Raw genomic sequence first — 17,304 nt, forward strand, 5'->3', positions numbered from 1 at the left:
AATAAGAAGAGTAGTTTATTGGGCATAGTGTAGGAAGGGAGCAGATTGGGCAACACCTCCAACACTGTCTGTACCAAAACATCTGGCTGGCATCATGTATTTTTCAATAGGAACGGGGAGTGTCATATCATTTATTTATATTTTTACTAATTTTACTACAAAATGTATAAGACAGGGTGTCAACACCTGAACCTTATAAAAGCCTCTTTGAAGACAATTCAGATAGGTAAAGGAAAAAGAAAGTTTGTGCTGAGGGAGTTGTAAAACAGTAAGCTTAAGTAAGCACTGCAACTGCTTGCTGGTACTTGGAGAATAATAATGCTGGTGAGTTTCTGGCACAGTAATGAAGAGATCATTTGTTTTCACCATGTGGGAGGGAAAGAGGTTAATTGCTAACATACCACACCTTAACTGATTTTTCTTATGCCCACATGTATACAATATGTATTTGAAGTGTAATAAGCTGTGAGGATGGTATTAGTGTATAGTAACTTTGTAGCCCACGGTGGCCTAACTTGTAGCTGTCCTCCTGAGTGCTGTAGTTATAGACAGGTACAACTGTTCCCAATTAGTGTATTTAATTCTTTACTTTTGTGAACTCCATTCAATATAGGGTTATATGGTATTTAATGAATAAAGTAGTTAGTAATTAGATATCATGGATTATATATGGGAACACATACAGATAGAAATAATAGAGGTAGAAAATTTGGATATGTAAATAGATTTAATTCAAACAAGTTTAATTTACCTATTCAGAATAGAAGTATTTAACTACCCGTATCTGTAATTCTTCAGTAATTATTATGCAGCTCCTTACTGGCTCAAATTTAGTTGTTTTGCATGACAGGTTGGGACAATATTATGGATCCAATACATGGCCTTGTGTGTGCTAAGCACACTCTTACCTCTGGGTTATATTACCACATAACATATCTGACAGGATTAGTGAGGAGCTTTTTTTTAGTATAAATGCTAAAATTACTTTCCAAATTTTGCCTCCAAAAGTTATATACAAATAAAACGAATTGAAGTTTTAGTTTAATATTAAATCCTTAGTTGCTTTTTCTTGTTTTTTTTTCCTCTGAAAATATGATAATTTACAAAGAACACATCTCTTCTTGTTTAATTCAGCTCAATATTTGTGGAAAAACAACAGGTGGCCAGTTTTCACATTTGGAACACTCTGTAGAAAGCACTGTTGCTTCCTGTTGGTCTGTTGGATAATCAAATACTTCTTCACAAAAGTGTGCCTTAAAATTCTATTAGTACCATTGTCTAATACTTATTTTCCCTACATATATCTCATGTCAGTTTATTTTGATTGTTGGTTTCTCATGTGGAATAGAATAATTATTTAAGTATTTGTTGTGTCATAGAATAACATTTAACTTTGTTAAGATGTGTTGCATTTGTTTAACTATGTAAAGATGTGTTGCGGTTTCACCTTGCCTATAAAAAGCTGCATGGCCAGTAGCTAGGCACCAGAGACATAGGTGGTACTGATGGGCAGAGAGAAAAGGGGGAGCCTCCCAACCACATGTCGGGGAAGCAAGCAGGAAGGCAGGATAGACAGTATGTAGATGAGGTAAATTAGCGTTGGGTTAGCACATAGATTAATAGAAATGAATTCATTTAAGTCTTTAAAAAATAAGCTAGCTAGAAACAAGCCTAAATTAAGACACAGCATTCATAATTGTAAGTTTCCATGCCATTATTTGGGGGCCAGCAGTCCAAGAAAGCCTGTTACAGATTTCATTAAATTAATACATAGCAAAAAATACATTTACTTTCTGAATGTAATCTAAAACATTCCTTTTTTGTAGTTTATACATACAAATTTTCTAATAATAAAAACATTCCTTCCTCTCTTGAATTTTTTTTTTTTCATCATTGGTATTGTCACTGGTTTGGCAAAGAAATCTTGTTATTCACCCATGCATGCAAGCCAGTTGTAGCTGCCATTCTTTCAGGTCAATTTTTTTATTAGTATATATAGAAATTCTTTTTGTAGAAATGGTTGTAGATTTCTATTTTGTTCCATTTGTGTGTCTATGCCAGTGTTGGGGCATAGATACACAAGTTAGAGACAAAGCCAGCTTCCCATCAGTGTTCTTCATAGTAACTGCACCGAATCAAGCAGTAGTATTTTGTTATTATTATTCTAATATACTTAACATGAAACTTTTCAGACAAAAATAAATGAAACTAATAAGCAGAAAATAACAAAAAAGTCCTTAATACTATTATAATTTAAAGTTCATACTTAGAAAATAATCAAAAGACATAAAATTGAGGAAATTCAACTTTTAGACATCATTTCTAATATACTGTTTTCAAGTAAATGAGGCAGCAGTGATGTTTAATACATCGGGAAAGTCATGCCTATCAATTGTGCTCGCCTTTTGTAAAAAATTAGAGTACAGTGACCTGTTTTCAATCCTTGACTTCTGGCAGAATAGTCTTTGCTATAATATTCATGTGTCTTTAGTAGCTGCTTTGTTTTTGATTTGCAGATTGCTCTAGGAACAGTGACCAATGTGGAAGAAGCAGTGAAGTGGATAAGTTACACTTACCTCTATGTGCGGATGAGAGCCAATCCGTTAGCCTATGGCATCAGCCAGAAAGCATACCAGGTACAAAGCTCATTTGCTGGGAAAAAAGGCCTCAAGTCTTCTTTTGGGTTGTGTGATCCTTTCATAATGTAAAAATAAATATTTGTTACTCTCGCCACATCTGAAAAGCAATTATAGACCTGGAAGAAATTTTCAGAGCTCTAATGTTTTTTCAGAAATCTGAGGGAAATGAAGGTGACCTTGATGATTTCATTCCTTTCTTTAAATTTCTTTAGCTGCTAATAGTGTTAAACCCCTATTTTTGGTATGATCAAGCCATTTTCAAATATATTACTATTTGTTATTGGTATTTTCCTATGTTTGCTTTTAAACTGATGTCTTTAGCTTGGGAGTAAACTGGACAGGAAGAAATTGATAACCATATTTTAATAATGGCATATGTTATATATAATCTGTTTGTCTTAACAAGTCACTTTATTCCTATTTTGTAATTTTTATGTGGTAGCAGTGACTAGTCACCATAGCTCTTTTTAGGCCAAGATCACTTTCATGAATCAGTGCAGAGGCAGACTGAGAATTGGATACATGTGGTAACAGCCTTTCCCATGAACTTTATGGTTGTGTGGTCCATATGGCTTACAGACTCCCTATGATCTTGTTTTTTCTTTAGGACTCTGCTTATATGCTGTAAGTACTTCCTAATTACAGACAGAATCCTGTTGTGGTCTAATGAAAGCATTATTACTATCATCATGTGAATATTCACTTATGTCAAGTCACTTTATTATCAATAAAGTTGAATTTCACTCAAAGTGTTCCTCCATTTACTGTTAGCACATATCTGAGCTTGTTACCAAAGCCAGTCTTGAACCTTTTCCTTTGTTTTTCCTTTTTCTGTGCAGTAAATTTTATAAAATTAAAGATAGAAACAACAACTACTACTGAGGCTGTAACTCTGAAATCTCTGGTGTTTCATATTTGGGGTTTTCGCTAGCAAAGATTTCACTACCTTTTCTTTCCTTCATTGAAGTGCCGGCTGAAGTTGATGTGTTGCTAAGCATAGGCAAATTATAACCTCTAATTTTATACATGGTAACTAAAATAACACTGGCTATCCACATTACAAATACAAGCACTGTGAGAATAATTGAGGGCATTGTGAAAATTTTCTAAAGAGGTAAAACTAAACATCATACATAAATGGTAGTTTGAATGAGAAGTCTTCCCCATAGGCTCCTTCCTGTGTTTGAACATTGAGCCCTGAGCTGGTGGTGCTGTTTGGAAAGGCTGTATAAAGATTGTTCTCCACCTGTGTGGGTCACTACCCTTTGGTAAAATGGTGATCTTTTCAGGGCTCACATATCAGATACCCTTCACATCAGATATTTACATTGTAGTTCCTAACAGCAACAAAATTACAGTTATGACGTAGCAGCAAACATAATTTTATGATTGGGATTGACTATAACATGAGGAACTGTATTAAAGGCTTGGGGTGTTAGGAAGGTTAGGAACCACTACTGTAGAACCTTTAGGAGGTGGGGCTTTGATGCAGGGAGTATGTCCCTGAGGGTATGTTTAAAGGGTTTTAGTGTAGCATCTGTGATTAGCTGTCCCTCTGGAACACTGAACTAAGATAACCCCCCTCTACTAAGGTGCTTTTGGTTGTTTTTTTATCTCTGCATCAGTAAACTAGTGTAGTCTATATTTTAGGAGCTAATGATATCAAATCTTATAAGAACATATTAGTTTTATTTTAAAATATAGGGTTGATATTATATGTCATTTTGTGTAGTTCTCCAGTATAAAGAATACTTTTGGTGTGGCTTCCAGTACTAACTATTTATTTATTTATTTGTTTATTTACTAGAGGGAGGGACATATGCTAGAGGATATGGTTCTCTCCTTCCACCATGTTGGTTTCAGACATCAAGTTGAGTCGTGAGGCCTGATGAAAATGCCTTTGACCTATGAACCAGCACCCTAACAGTGTCTTTAATTTTGAATTATTTTGTTTAATTATGTATCTTGCTCTTATTACTCATTATAAATTTGTAAGGATAAAGTTACTGTTAATATAAATAAAGTAGTTTAATGTATATTTAATGGATTTGTAACACTATTAATAAGTATTTTAGATGAACGCAATATAGCCTATTACAGTCAACAGTGAAAACTTAACATCTGCTGACAAAGCTCCTAACCTGTAGTAGATTTCCCTTGGCCTCATTTTTCTGATTTCTAAATTTTATTTTATCTCTAATAAAGACCTAACTTAAAATAAATGACAGCAATGTTAACCCTTTAGATTTTGAAAATACTTCAAAATACATTATATTTCACAAAGCTAGAAGAAAATTTTAATAAAATTTAAGGAGGCAGGTATGTTTAATCATTGCCAAATGTGTGTGTTAGTAAAGATGATATGCTATACCTTTAACATGTATAGTTTTTGTGTGTTTTTAAAAATAAACTTAATTGGAGTATAAACCCTCAAGAGAAAACATGTTAAATTTCCTAAGTAGGCATACGTTCTGGCTTTCTAAACAATTTGATACATTTATGTATTCTGACTCCATTTCCTATAGATGGACCCAACATTAAGAAAACATCGGGAACAGCTAGTCATTGAAGTTGGACAAAAGCTGGATAAAGCTAAGATGATTCGTTTTGAAGAGCGAACTGGTTATTTTTCCTCCACTGATTTGGGTAGAACTGCCAGTCACTACTATATTAAATACAACACCATTGAGGTATTATGCTATATGGAACAAACACAACAGTATCTTCATTTTGTACTCAAGTATTTCTAGTCTTCGGCATGAAATGATAGTTCTAAATAACAAAAGCAGCTAATACAACAAAATATATTCATATTAATTCAGTAATACCTTTAATATTCACAAGATACAAATAAGGTTTTAAACGGTCTAGGCCCTTGGCCAAACCAGTCAGTTCTAAAGCAGGTAGAACATATCACCGAATCCTAAAAATGAATGCCAGAGTAAATTAAGTGCTTAATGATTTGATAGCTTAATGATTTTTTAATAGAAAGTAATAAAAAAGTTGCATTTTTAAGAGACATTGGATAGAGTTAAAGCAATAATTCACTGGGCCAAGCTGACTGTGGACAGCTTGGGGATTTTTGAAGGTTAATATTTTTAGTATACAATTGGAAATTCTTGCCTTTTTAAATTTTTTTCTTTAATTTTCCAATCACTGTTTGTTTGTCTTTTGTTGTTTTATTTTGGTTTTTTCTTTGTTGGTTTTTTGAGACAAGGTTTCTCTGTGACTTTGGAGCCTATCCTGGAACTAGCTCTTGTAGACCAGGCTGTCTCAAACTCACAGAGATCTGCCTGCCTCTGCCTCCAGAGGACTTGGTTTAAAGGTCTGCATCACTACCACCCGGCTCCAATTACTGTCTTTTAAGATTGGTTATGGTGGTGGGAGTTTCATTTTGGTGCCCAGTCTTGTGTGTTAAGTTTCTAAGTCCACCTTCAGCTCCCTAGGTACTAGGTGTGTGCCAGCATGCCTGGCTTTTTCATTGCCTTTTGATATATGATTAATTTACTGTCAGTGAATGATCCAGATAAGATTTCTGTTTACCCAGGCCAAAATGTTTTGATGAACAAATTTTAGGTATGTAATGTAGATTTCGGTTAATCATGAGATCTTCTTACTTCATGATGTCTATAAAATGAGGATTTGGAATACAACAGATAGCTGTGTGGTCTAGGGCTCCATTTTTTCTTGTGTGTGATGTATAATTGGTGTGTAACTTACAACACTTCATTGGACTTCTAATTTTGGTCAAATGTATTTATTTTGACAGACATTTAATGAACTCTTTGATGCACACAAAACAGAAGGTGATATCTTTGCTATTGTCTCCAAAGCTGAAGAATTTGATCAAATTAAGGTAAGATTACTTGAGGTTTGGATTAAATACATGACCTAAATATGTCAACTCATTTATCAAAACTTGAAATTAATTACAAGTTCTTGTACATATTAATTAAATAACATATCACATTTGGAGTATCAGCACATCAGCAATGTCCACTACCCTGAAATTATACGTTATATCATGTTTTGCTTTTGCTCCAAATCAGAGTAATTTTATAGATACTCTAGTATTGAAACTACCAACTAAAGCTGTTGTAGTAGTACACACTTCAGTCCTAGCATTTGGGAGACAGACCATCTCTGTGAGTCTAAGGCTATTCTGGTCTACATAGCAAGTTGTAGGCCATCAGAGTTATTTACACAATGAGACTCTGTCTCTCAAAGAAGTGTAGGGGGAGGTAAGAGTGAGAAACTATTGAATAATGTAAGTAGGTAGCCTTTGGACTACTAAAAGGTAAAGTCCATTGAAGAAAATACAGACTACCTGCATGATTCAGATTTAGATTTGAATATTTCTGCATTATCCATATTGTAATTTAATCTAATTAACAGTAAAAACTTATAATATGCTGAAACATAGTACTTTACAACTTTGAGATGTGAATGTGTGATGCCTTATAAAAACATGTGACTATAATGAATGCATTTGAAGATATTCAAGTTTGCCCTAATCCAGTTAGGTAGAGGTTTAACATTGATCATATAAAAAAAAATCTCATCAATCAAAAAGTGGTAAGGTCGGGTGTTTTAATTTTTATGACATAGAAAATTTTTATATGTCAATGGAAACTTTGATATTAGTTATGAATAATAAATGTAATTGTATCAGCTTCAGGATAGTTTCATATTGTATTTTAGAGCTACCTGTGGGAAAAGTTAGCATTTCAATACTATAGAAGGAAAATGTTGTCATATAAAGTAGAAGATTGTACAGATTGTACAGTTTAATTTGAACAAGAAAATTTTCCTTAATTCAATCATAGTATTAATATAAAAACTTTACCCCTTCTAGGTCAGAGAAGAGGAAGTAGAGGAGCTAGATGCCTTGTTAAGCAATTTCTGTGAACTCTCAGCTCCTGGAGGTGTGGAGAATAGTTACGGGAAAATAAACATCTTGCTTCAGACCTACATTAGCAGGGGAGAAATGGACAGTTTCTCTCTCATATCAGATTCTGCATATGTTGCCCAGGTAAGACTCTTAATCCTTTGCCATTTTTGCTGATCTTTAAAGACTGCTAAGTCTATGATATGCTGAGAATGCTGCCAACTGCCATTTTATCTTAAACCTGTTTCCAATTTATTTGTGCATCTCTTATGTGATCTGTTCTCATAGATCAGGACTGGAATTCCATTTGGCTATAACAAATTTACTGTTTAATGTGAATTAATAAATGTATGTCGCTCCATATGTATATTTTGCTAAGTCTCTCTTTTAAAATAAATAATTTTGACTGGTTTGGTAGCACATACCTTACGAGGATCTCTGTGAGTTCAAGGCCAGCCAGAACTATGTAGTGAGACCATGTCTCATAAATACCAAAAAAAAAACAAAAAACAGTGACCTTCTCTACCAGTGATACTTAAAGGTTGAGAACTGAAAGGCAACTATTCCCTAAACTACAACTCATTTACTTTATACCTTTTTAAATTCTGATAGAAAATGAAATAAAATACTTTATACATTTGCTGTTTGCCTCTAATAGACAGAGCTTATAAAACACAATATATTATTTTCCTCTTAAGTATGCATTTATAATGTGTTTTTAGTAATCTGTCCTTTAAAGTGAATTCAGTAAATTGAAACTGAAACTAGGTCTAATTTAGAATGTGTAAGATTTTTATTCTCTCTCTCTCTCTCTGTCTCTCTCCCTCTCTCCTCTCTCTCTCTCTCTCTCTCTCTCTCTCTCTCTCTCTCTCTCTCTCTCTCTCTCTCTCTCTCTCTCTCTCTCTCTCTCACACACACACACACACACACACACATACACACACACAGAGAGACAGAGAGAGAGAGAGATGCTCTCACTCTGCAACCCTAGCTAGCCTGGAAATTACTATGTAAACCAGTCTGACCATAAAAAACTTTACACAGAGCCGGGCGGTGGTGGCGCACGCCTTTAATCCCAGCACTCGGGAGGCAGCACTCTGTGAGTTCGAGGCTGGGCTGGACCAACAGCCTCGAAAACAATACAGAGAAACCCTGTCTCGAAAAACCAAAAAAAAAAAACCTTTACACAGATCCACCCGCCTGTGCCTCTGCCTTCCTTCTTCCCAACATTGGGATTAAAGATGAGCACCACCACTCCTAGCTTTCATTTTTATAATTTTGTTCAAATTAATATGGAAAAAGAACACATATGAGTTATGTGAATATTAGTCATGAGTACTCAGGAGGGCTTTCAAATAACTGAAAATAGAAGGTATTTAAAAACATGAACTCAATATATTGGTAAACAGTTTGAATGAATATATTAATTTAATCATTACAGCTAAGAACCAGACGATAATGTCACAGGTTAAATAAAATGCAAAAGCTTTCAAATTCTCCAGACCCTTCCCCCATGATTTTTATGATTCAACTTTCTGTGTCTCTAATACTTGTTTGTCACCAAGGCTGAATACCTGTATTTAATCCCTGGAACCCACATGTTCTCAGCTTTCTGTGACCTACAAACACACTCTGAAGCACACATCTGAGTGTGCACACAAATGTAATTGTTTAAAAAAAGATTGAGCCTGTGTTTGCTCTTTTAATATGTACAGCTCACTCATTTTGCATCTTTATCATTGTCTATTTTGTATCATTTCAGATTAAAATATTTTGAGTCAAGTTTACTTTTTGCTTTTTACAAGAACAAATGGAAATGATGTGGGAAAATACATCTTGGAAGTTAAATAAAATAATCATTTTATTGTTCTCTGGAGATCAATAGGATACATTTCTACCATCTCTAATGAGTGTCAGCACATTCCTCAACTACCTAAGCATTATTGAAGAATTTAGTTCTTAAAAAAAAAGTTTCTTCGAAGACAAGCACACATTTTCTCTAAAATTAGAGACCCCTTAACTCTTTGGGTTATTTTTTACCTCATGAAATTGCATTAGATCTTTTTTTTTGCCATTTCAAATATTTATTCTGTTTCAATTCTTACTTTGATATGTCTATATTATCTCTCTTTATTATACAAAATATCTCTTAAGTTCAGGACTATTAAAAACTAGTCTTCCAGTTATATCCGTTTACCTACAAATTTATAACTTCATTTTTCTTTGCAGCTTAATAAAATTTTGTTATGTTTATATTTACCAGTTGATTGATATGTAGACTGATTTCATTTCTGTCATTTGTGAATAAAGGAGCTGTGAACATGGATGAGCAAGCATCTCTGTAGTGGGAAATAGATTTCTTTGAACATATGCCAAGGAGTGATGTAGCTGTGTTATATGGTAGTTTGCTTTCTAGCTTTGTGAGGGAGCTCACATTGATTTCTTTAGTGGCTTTACCAGTTTCCACTCCGACCAATGTTGAATAAGGTTCCTTTTCCCCACATCCTCACCACCATATGTTGTCACTTTATTTCTTATAATTCTTTTTGGTTTTTCAAGATAGGGTTTCTCTATGTAGCCCTGGCTGTCCTGAAACTCTCTCTGTAGAGTAGGCTGTCCTCAAACTCACTGAGATCTGAGATCTACTGACCTCTGCCTCCCAATTGCTGAGATTAAAGGGGTGTGCCACCTCAACCCAACATCATTTAATTCCTTGATGGTAGTCATTATGACTGGGATTCTACTGTTAGTCTCCATCAAAGAAACTCCTCTTTGCTCCGAGCAATAGGGAATTCAGAGTTGGCTGTTCAGGGTGCTAACAACTAGTGATAATTGCATGCTCAGGCCTAAACAAGACATTTATACTGTTCCATCTAAAGACCTTGTGGAAAAGGGAACAGAAAAAATGTAAGACCCTGAAGGCAGAGAGAAAGACCATGAAGCACTATCTTCTGGTATGACAAAGCCAATGTAATCTGATCTCACAGTAACTGCATTTGTCTTGTATAAGCCCTGGGCCTACCATCTATCGACTAAATGAAAGAAAGGTTTATCCAATCCTGCATTTGCCTAATGAGCTGTTGGCTACTAGTGGAATCTGGAGAAAGGACAGTCATTGTCTTAGACTCCAATGGACAGTTGCAAGCCCATGTGCATATTCACAATCCAATCCAGCTTAAACATAGTGAGTCACAAAACAAAGCAAAATGACCTGAATGTGAGAAAGGTTCTTAAAGAGAAGAAAGGGTGCTGACAGGGTAGGAGAGCATAGGAGGGAGAGGATCATGAGTAACCAGAGTATACACATCTGGACTTGTAAAAGAACAAATTTAATAAAAATTACCATTTAAAACACTAAGTGATCTTTAATGCAGCAGTCTGTGAAATTGATGATAAAGGAAGATGACAAAGCAGGTGGAATCCAGGTGTTGTAGTAGTTTTAAAATGTTCTATATGTCTATTAGTGAAGTTACCAGAGACCACTGAGCTTGCAATCTTAGCTTTATGTTGGAGTTCTTCATCCCTAAATAGATGCTGACACCAAATAGCTGTTTGATATTGATCAGTTTCAAATCTTTCTAAGTCTTAGTTTGTCCAGCAGTAAAATCAGAATATTGCTATCAATAACATGGAGTTATTGTGAAATTAAACGAGTACTCTATTTGTAAAGCTAGTTATAGTCTTTGCTTTATAGGGTTCCATTGGATTGATTATTTAGTTTTGGTCACTGCACTCACTGGTGTTTTCTCTGTCACCCCTCATTAATTTCTCTCCTAGCTGAAATGAAAATCTTCCTGAATTCTTGCTTAAATTGTTTAAAAACTTAATATATACTCACATAATATACTTAGGAACATCTCAACCTGTTTCTTATATTCTAGGTCCTCGAGCAGCCTGTCAGCTACTGTGCTTACTTTTTGTCTACCTGTTTCATTCCTGCTTAGAAGGTATAAGGAAAGAGCTTCCTAGGAATGTAGAAATGCACTGCCCTCAGAGTTTAATAAATAACATGTACACAATAGTAATGTGACTACTCTTATTCTAACTGAAGATAATTAAGATTATGTAAGGAAAGTTGTTGCCCATAATTCAAGTACATAGCTTTATTTGCCCTTCTTCTAACTCTAGTTGGAATAATAAATTTACTGACATTTAAAAGCACATTGTTATGTAACTACCAATCTTCCCCTTTTGTTTTTCAGAATGCAGCTAGAATTGTCCGTGCTCTCTTTGAAATTGCACTGAGGAAACGTTGGCCTGCCATGACCTACAGGCTTCTGAATCTCAGTAAAGTCATCGACAAAAGACTCTGGGGTTGGGCTAGCCCTTTGAGACAATTTTCTGTGTTACCACCACACATTCTGACACGATTAGAAGAAAAAAACCTTACTGTGGATAAGCTCAAAGACATGAGAAAAGATGAAATAGGTAAGAAGGAAGCAAAATCTGTATATGTGCTTACCTGTGTACATAAAATATCTTGTTGACATATACTGTATTTCCAAATTAAGTTAATTTTTGCAATATTTATGAAATCATTTTTGTTCAGCTAAGCTAAACAAAAACTTTGCAAATTTTATCTAATTACTTGACTGAATTGGCGATTAAAATAGAATTGTATTATCAATCTTTTCATTTTTTTATACATAGGATCTTATCCATAAATGATGAGAATCACTAGATGTTATTCAGTCACAATTAAATTCAATATTTAATTAATTTGAGTAAGTTCTGCCATGTATATCAGCAATTTTACAATTTTAAATTATGTGTGGTAGCTGGGGATATAGCTAAATAGTGAAGCACTAGCCTTGCAGGAATCCCCTGTACCACCAAGGTAAAATAAATAAGAATTTGTGGACATTAAGCTTTGCAGTTAACCCCAGTTTGTTAGTTTTCTTAATTACACACATCTATATATGTAAGCCCAGTTGATATTAGTCTGTACATGGAATTTGTCTTCTTTTCCACATTTTATTGTAAAACTTAGTACAACTAGGTAATACTTTGCTCCTGAATAGGTTGGATACTGCTCCTGCAGGGAAGCAGACTGCAGACCATAAGGGCCCCTACTGTTGGGCTTTCAATATTATTAAAAGAGGCTAAGAACGTGAATATTACACTTACTGTTTAAAGATGTTTTTTTTATAGAATGATAAAAGGAATACATCAATAGAAAGAAATTGTGATTGTTAAAAAGAATATATAGTAAACATGTATTTTTTTAATAAAAACTGTTCACTTTAATTTCAAATTTGGTCAAGGTTGAAGTATATTGATTTAGTAATATGTGCCCTTCAAAGAAAATCTAAGATAAAGGAAATCTTGATGATAGAAAATGTAATCTAGTTCTACTTGCATAAACTAGTTATATTTATGTAGTTAGTTATATTGATTTTGTAACAATATCTGACTTCTATACATATCTGTATTATAGAATCTTGACTATGAAAATAAGTATAAGTAGGTAATGCATGCTGATAGACTGTAATGTATATTTTATCTTCATGTTTTCTAGAATGTCATATGGATGACTGAATCATGTTTCATGCTACTGTAATATTTCCATAGTTGTATAAAGTTCTTATACATACCATGAATAAATTAATGACTGACTTCACAAAATACTTTATAAGACCATACTATGTCAAAAATTAAGTCAGAAAGAAGTGAATCTCTTTATAGTTGTTCAAATAGTATCAAGGCTCAGCAATTCTCAAAACCCTACTAATACCTGAAGAAACCCTGATACTGGTTTTCTAAGCTACAGATTACTAATTCAAGTTAACTATTACAAAATATTCAAACATGCCAGGTCAAGAATGTCAGCTATTTTACATAGCAAATCATAAAACAAGCAATAAAATCACCATCTCTGAACCCTCATTTACAAGTCAGATTATACAGATTTTCCTATGTAATACTTTCCTTTCAGGTCACATCTTGCATCATGTGAATATTGGACTGAAGGTTAAACAGTGTGTTCATCAGATTCCTTCTGTTACAATGGAAGCTTCCATTCAGCCCATCACACGGACTGTCCTCCGAGTATCACTGAGTATCCACCCGGATTTCTCATGGAATGATCAGGTAGAGCTGGAAACACCTACATCAGTGTTTCACTGAAGTATCTGTACTGAGGGTTCCACCAAACCTCCTTATATAGAGAATCTTTATAAGTATTCATATACATGGTGCTCATTGACAGCATTGTTGTTCTTATTTGTATGAAAATGTGGTATATTGATGTGTCAACCAATGATGTCTTGCAGAATGTAGTGAATTTACAGTTTCAACATTGAACTACATGTCAATAGATTGAGCTCCCTAAGCTGAACCACCCTGGCTGTGTTCTTCCATATTATCCATGTTTTTTTCATCATCTCTACTTTCTCACTTTAGTTAGCCACTAATTTGATATTGTTTGTTAGCACAGACATTTTAATATCTTGATGTCTGTAAAGTTAGCATTCCCTCGTTTTCTTAAGAATTAGAATAGGAAAAGTATTTTCTTCCTTGTCACCAGTTTCCTTGATAGATTTCTTTCTCAAAGACATTCAGAGTGCAGCATTAGCCATAATGAATAGGTTTTTCATCTTTTTGTCTGTGAATATGTAGTGTTTATATACATAACTCCTATTCAAAATGTCTGTTCTTGGTTCTTGTTTTGCTTACTTCTGTTTTTATTTTCATTCATTATTTCCTGCTTTCAAATCATATATATTAAATCCTAACAGTAAGGTTGGGGCTGTAGCACTGTTTGTGATGATTTTGGTCCTGAATGCCATCCCTACCACCACAGGAAGCAAGTGTGCTGGCACATCCCATAGTCCTAGCACCCAGAGGAACGTCAGCACAGTGAGGTTCAGGCCAGCCCAGGCTGCTAAGGATTCTTTCAAGGCAAAATAGGGACAAACCCATGTATAAAGATCTACTCTGAATCATCTTGCTATTCTGTCAGCATTCCTTGAACTAATCAATGTGTTAGAAATTATAACTATAAAAGCAAATCTGAATCTCCCTGCTAGGAAGAGGTCCCTGGGATAGACAAATCACTCAGTAATTGTTGTATACCTGTGTACCTGTGCTTACCCCACATAGTTCCTGAAAGGACTGAGTTAAGTAAGAGTCAATGGTGACTTTTATTCAGCCGTGTGTTGCAGAATCACCTAGACATGCTGCTAATACCATGTGCAATAGCTTTAAGGTGCTTAGACCTCTGAGTTCTCAAAGCTTATAATCTACAAATATGTATAATAATAATTGTGTTATTATATTATAATATCAGAATTTCTCTGAGGAACAAGTGATGGTAATACAAATTTAATTTAATATAATATCCTCCAAAGATAGAACTTCATACAAAATATAAAGGTAGAGTTAGCCACTATATCATGTTTGTATTTTCAAATTTTATGCCTGTTTGTGAAATGAGTGAAACTTATACTGTTCCAGTTATCTTCTACTAATATCCATAAAACCCTCTAGTTAACACTCTCAGGTAGAATTTTATGGTCTTCAAAACTGGAAAACTGACCTTGCCTCCCCATTTGAAGGAAGAAAACTAGTGTATTTTCCTGTTCAGGAAAAGGTCCACAGGTAGAGTAGACACCTTAGAATGTTTCAGGCTTCTAGTTAGTCATACCATTCAGGGTTCCGGATTTTTTCACCTCTGCTTTGCTGACATTGCTGAGTACTTACCAAATGTTTCATACCTCCCTTCAAATTTATCTGTCTAAATAAGCAAGTAAACACATCCTTACACCCTCATCCTCAAGTGCAGAGTCAGCCCAGATTTGATGTGGACATCTCCTTTACCTGCTGTCCATCTTATGGAATTCCATGAGCTGCCTATCTTATGAAAAAAAAAAATGACTATGAAGCAAGTTTGGGCACTTTAAAGAAAAAGGAGCGAGCCTGAAATGGATAAACAAAATGTGACTTATTAATCTAGTGAAACATTAACTGACAATAATAATGAGTGAAGTACTGATACATATTGAATCAAATTAAAAATCCAGTCATAAAAGTCCACAGAGTACAATTCCATTTATACAAAATATTCATAATAGGCAATGTATAGTGGATAATTACAGCTAATGAATAAATTTGTTTTCTTCCAGAGGTGATGAAATGTTCTGAAATTAGGTTGTGGCTATAGTTGTACAGTTTTGTAAATATGTTAAGTTGCCATTCATGCTTTAAATAAAATAAACTAAAATTCTATAATAGCGATATTGCTGAAGAGGATAGATGTACAGTGTATAAACACCTTGTCTTGAATTGTGATACTTAAGAGGACTGTAATCCTACTTTTGTAGGTTCATGGAACAGTAGGGGAACCATGGTGGATTTGGGTAGAAGACCCTACAAATGACCATATTTATCACTCGGAGTACTTTTTAGCTCTTAAAAAACAGGTAAATATTTATGTGACTCTCCCCTTATTTTGCTGCCATGAAAAGAAAATATAAACTAACAATGTCTGCCATTTATTTTCTTTCTCAATGCTATTCCATTACAGCTTTAATTATTATTATTTCTGCCTCTTTTAAAGGGAAGACAGTGTTTAAATATATGGTATTGATAAATCATTGTGATGACTGTTTGAAAACTCTAATTACAATTTGGTCATGTGTTAAATCATGGTTTTCAGGGTTGTGGAATATTTAATGCAGGTGAAATAAGGAGTCATTTGGGTGTTACATGCATACAACATAGTAAGAACATGGAATCACCCATTAAAAATTACAAGTTGCCAATAAAAGACTTAGTTTAGGCCTGAAAAATACCTACAGTTAGGCATTATACAAACTGAGTAGGTTATAAATTATGTATTTTGGAATATTTATACACACATGTAACAATAACTGATGAGAAAAGAGTCCATGAATTTGAAAGTCAGCAAGGAACATACATGGAAAGGTATGGAGGGAGAAAGAGGAGGGGTAAATGATATATCATAGTCTTAAAAACTAAATGAAATAATTTTTTAAAGACATAGTTTATTGCTATGTCTTTGGTACTTTGCTTGTAATTTCACTTTTTATCAAAGGAGAAGCTCTGAGCTGAAAAACTCTTGGGAGGGCATCGAATTTGTTCTTGTCTAGTTTTTCTTTATATTAAATCTTTATTATAAGCATTTGTGGTATTTCTCTTTGGTAATGGTAGTACTTAAACAGAAACATTGCATAAATATTAGTATAGCAATTAGAATTTTAAAAATGAAGTAATTGAGTGAATTATGTTTGAGTAATTCTGGTAAACAAAACAAAATGATAGCTTGTAAAAGCATGCTAAATAGCACAAAATGAATATCAACCTTACCTAAGAGTAAGGGTTCCTAAAGGGAATCAAACACAAGTTGCTGAAATACTTAAATGTCTCAGCTTCTTAGAATCTAGTGTGCTCTATTGTCAGTGTATCTTGTGTAAGTGCTGCTTTCTTTACAATACACTACTGTGACCTGTACAGTAATGGAAGACTCATATTTACTTGAGACTTTATTTCGCACCAGGTTGTTAGTAAAGAAGCTCAACTTCTGGTATTTACAATCCCTATTTTTGAGCCTTTGCCCTCTCAGTACTACATTCGAGCAGTGTCTGATAGATGGCTAGGAGCTGAGGCTGTTTGCATTATCAACTTTCAGCATCTGATCTTACCAGAGAGACATCCTCCCCATACAGGTAAAAGTGACTTCCTAATCTGAATCATTACTTTCCCCAAAATAACTGTTTCATTTAATGTTGGAAAGTATCTACATCTATGTTATTCTTT

General features: G+C 34.2%; 1 protein-coding gene across 2 annotated transcripts in view; it reads left to right on the forward strand.

The window, feature by feature from the left end:
• The window catches only part of Ascc3 (activating signal cointegrator 1 complex subunit 3), a 252,501-nt gene that overhangs the window by 118,767 nt on the left and 116,430 nt on the right, over positions 1–17,304 (forward strand). For both annotated transcript variants that reach the window (XM_040733169.1, XM_040733170.1), the window contains exons 17-24: positions 2,517–2,636; positions 5,165–5,329; positions 6,409–6,495; positions 7,495–7,671; positions 11,730–11,955; positions 13,463–13,617; positions 15,849–15,947; positions 17,045–17,213. In XM_040733169.1, coding sequence (XP_040589103.1) covers positions 2,517–2,636; positions 5,165–5,329; positions 6,409–6,495; positions 7,495–7,671; positions 11,730–11,955; positions 13,463–13,617; positions 15,849–15,947; positions 17,045–17,213 — 1,198 coding nt within the window. The remainder of the gene's footprint in view (positions 1–2,516; positions 2,637–5,164; positions 5,330–6,408; positions 6,496–7,494; positions 7,672–11,729; positions 11,956–13,462; positions 13,618–15,848; positions 15,948–17,044; positions 17,214–17,304) is intronic.

The sequence above is a fragment of the Mesocricetus auratus genome, unplaced genomic scaffold (assembly GCF_017639785.1).
Source record: "Mesocricetus auratus isolate SY011 unplaced genomic scaffold, BCM_Maur_2.0 Super-Scaffold_100029, whole genome shotgun sequence".
Taxonomy (NCBI): Eukaryota; Metazoa; Chordata; class Mammalia; order Rodentia; family Cricetidae; genus Mesocricetus; species Mesocricetus auratus.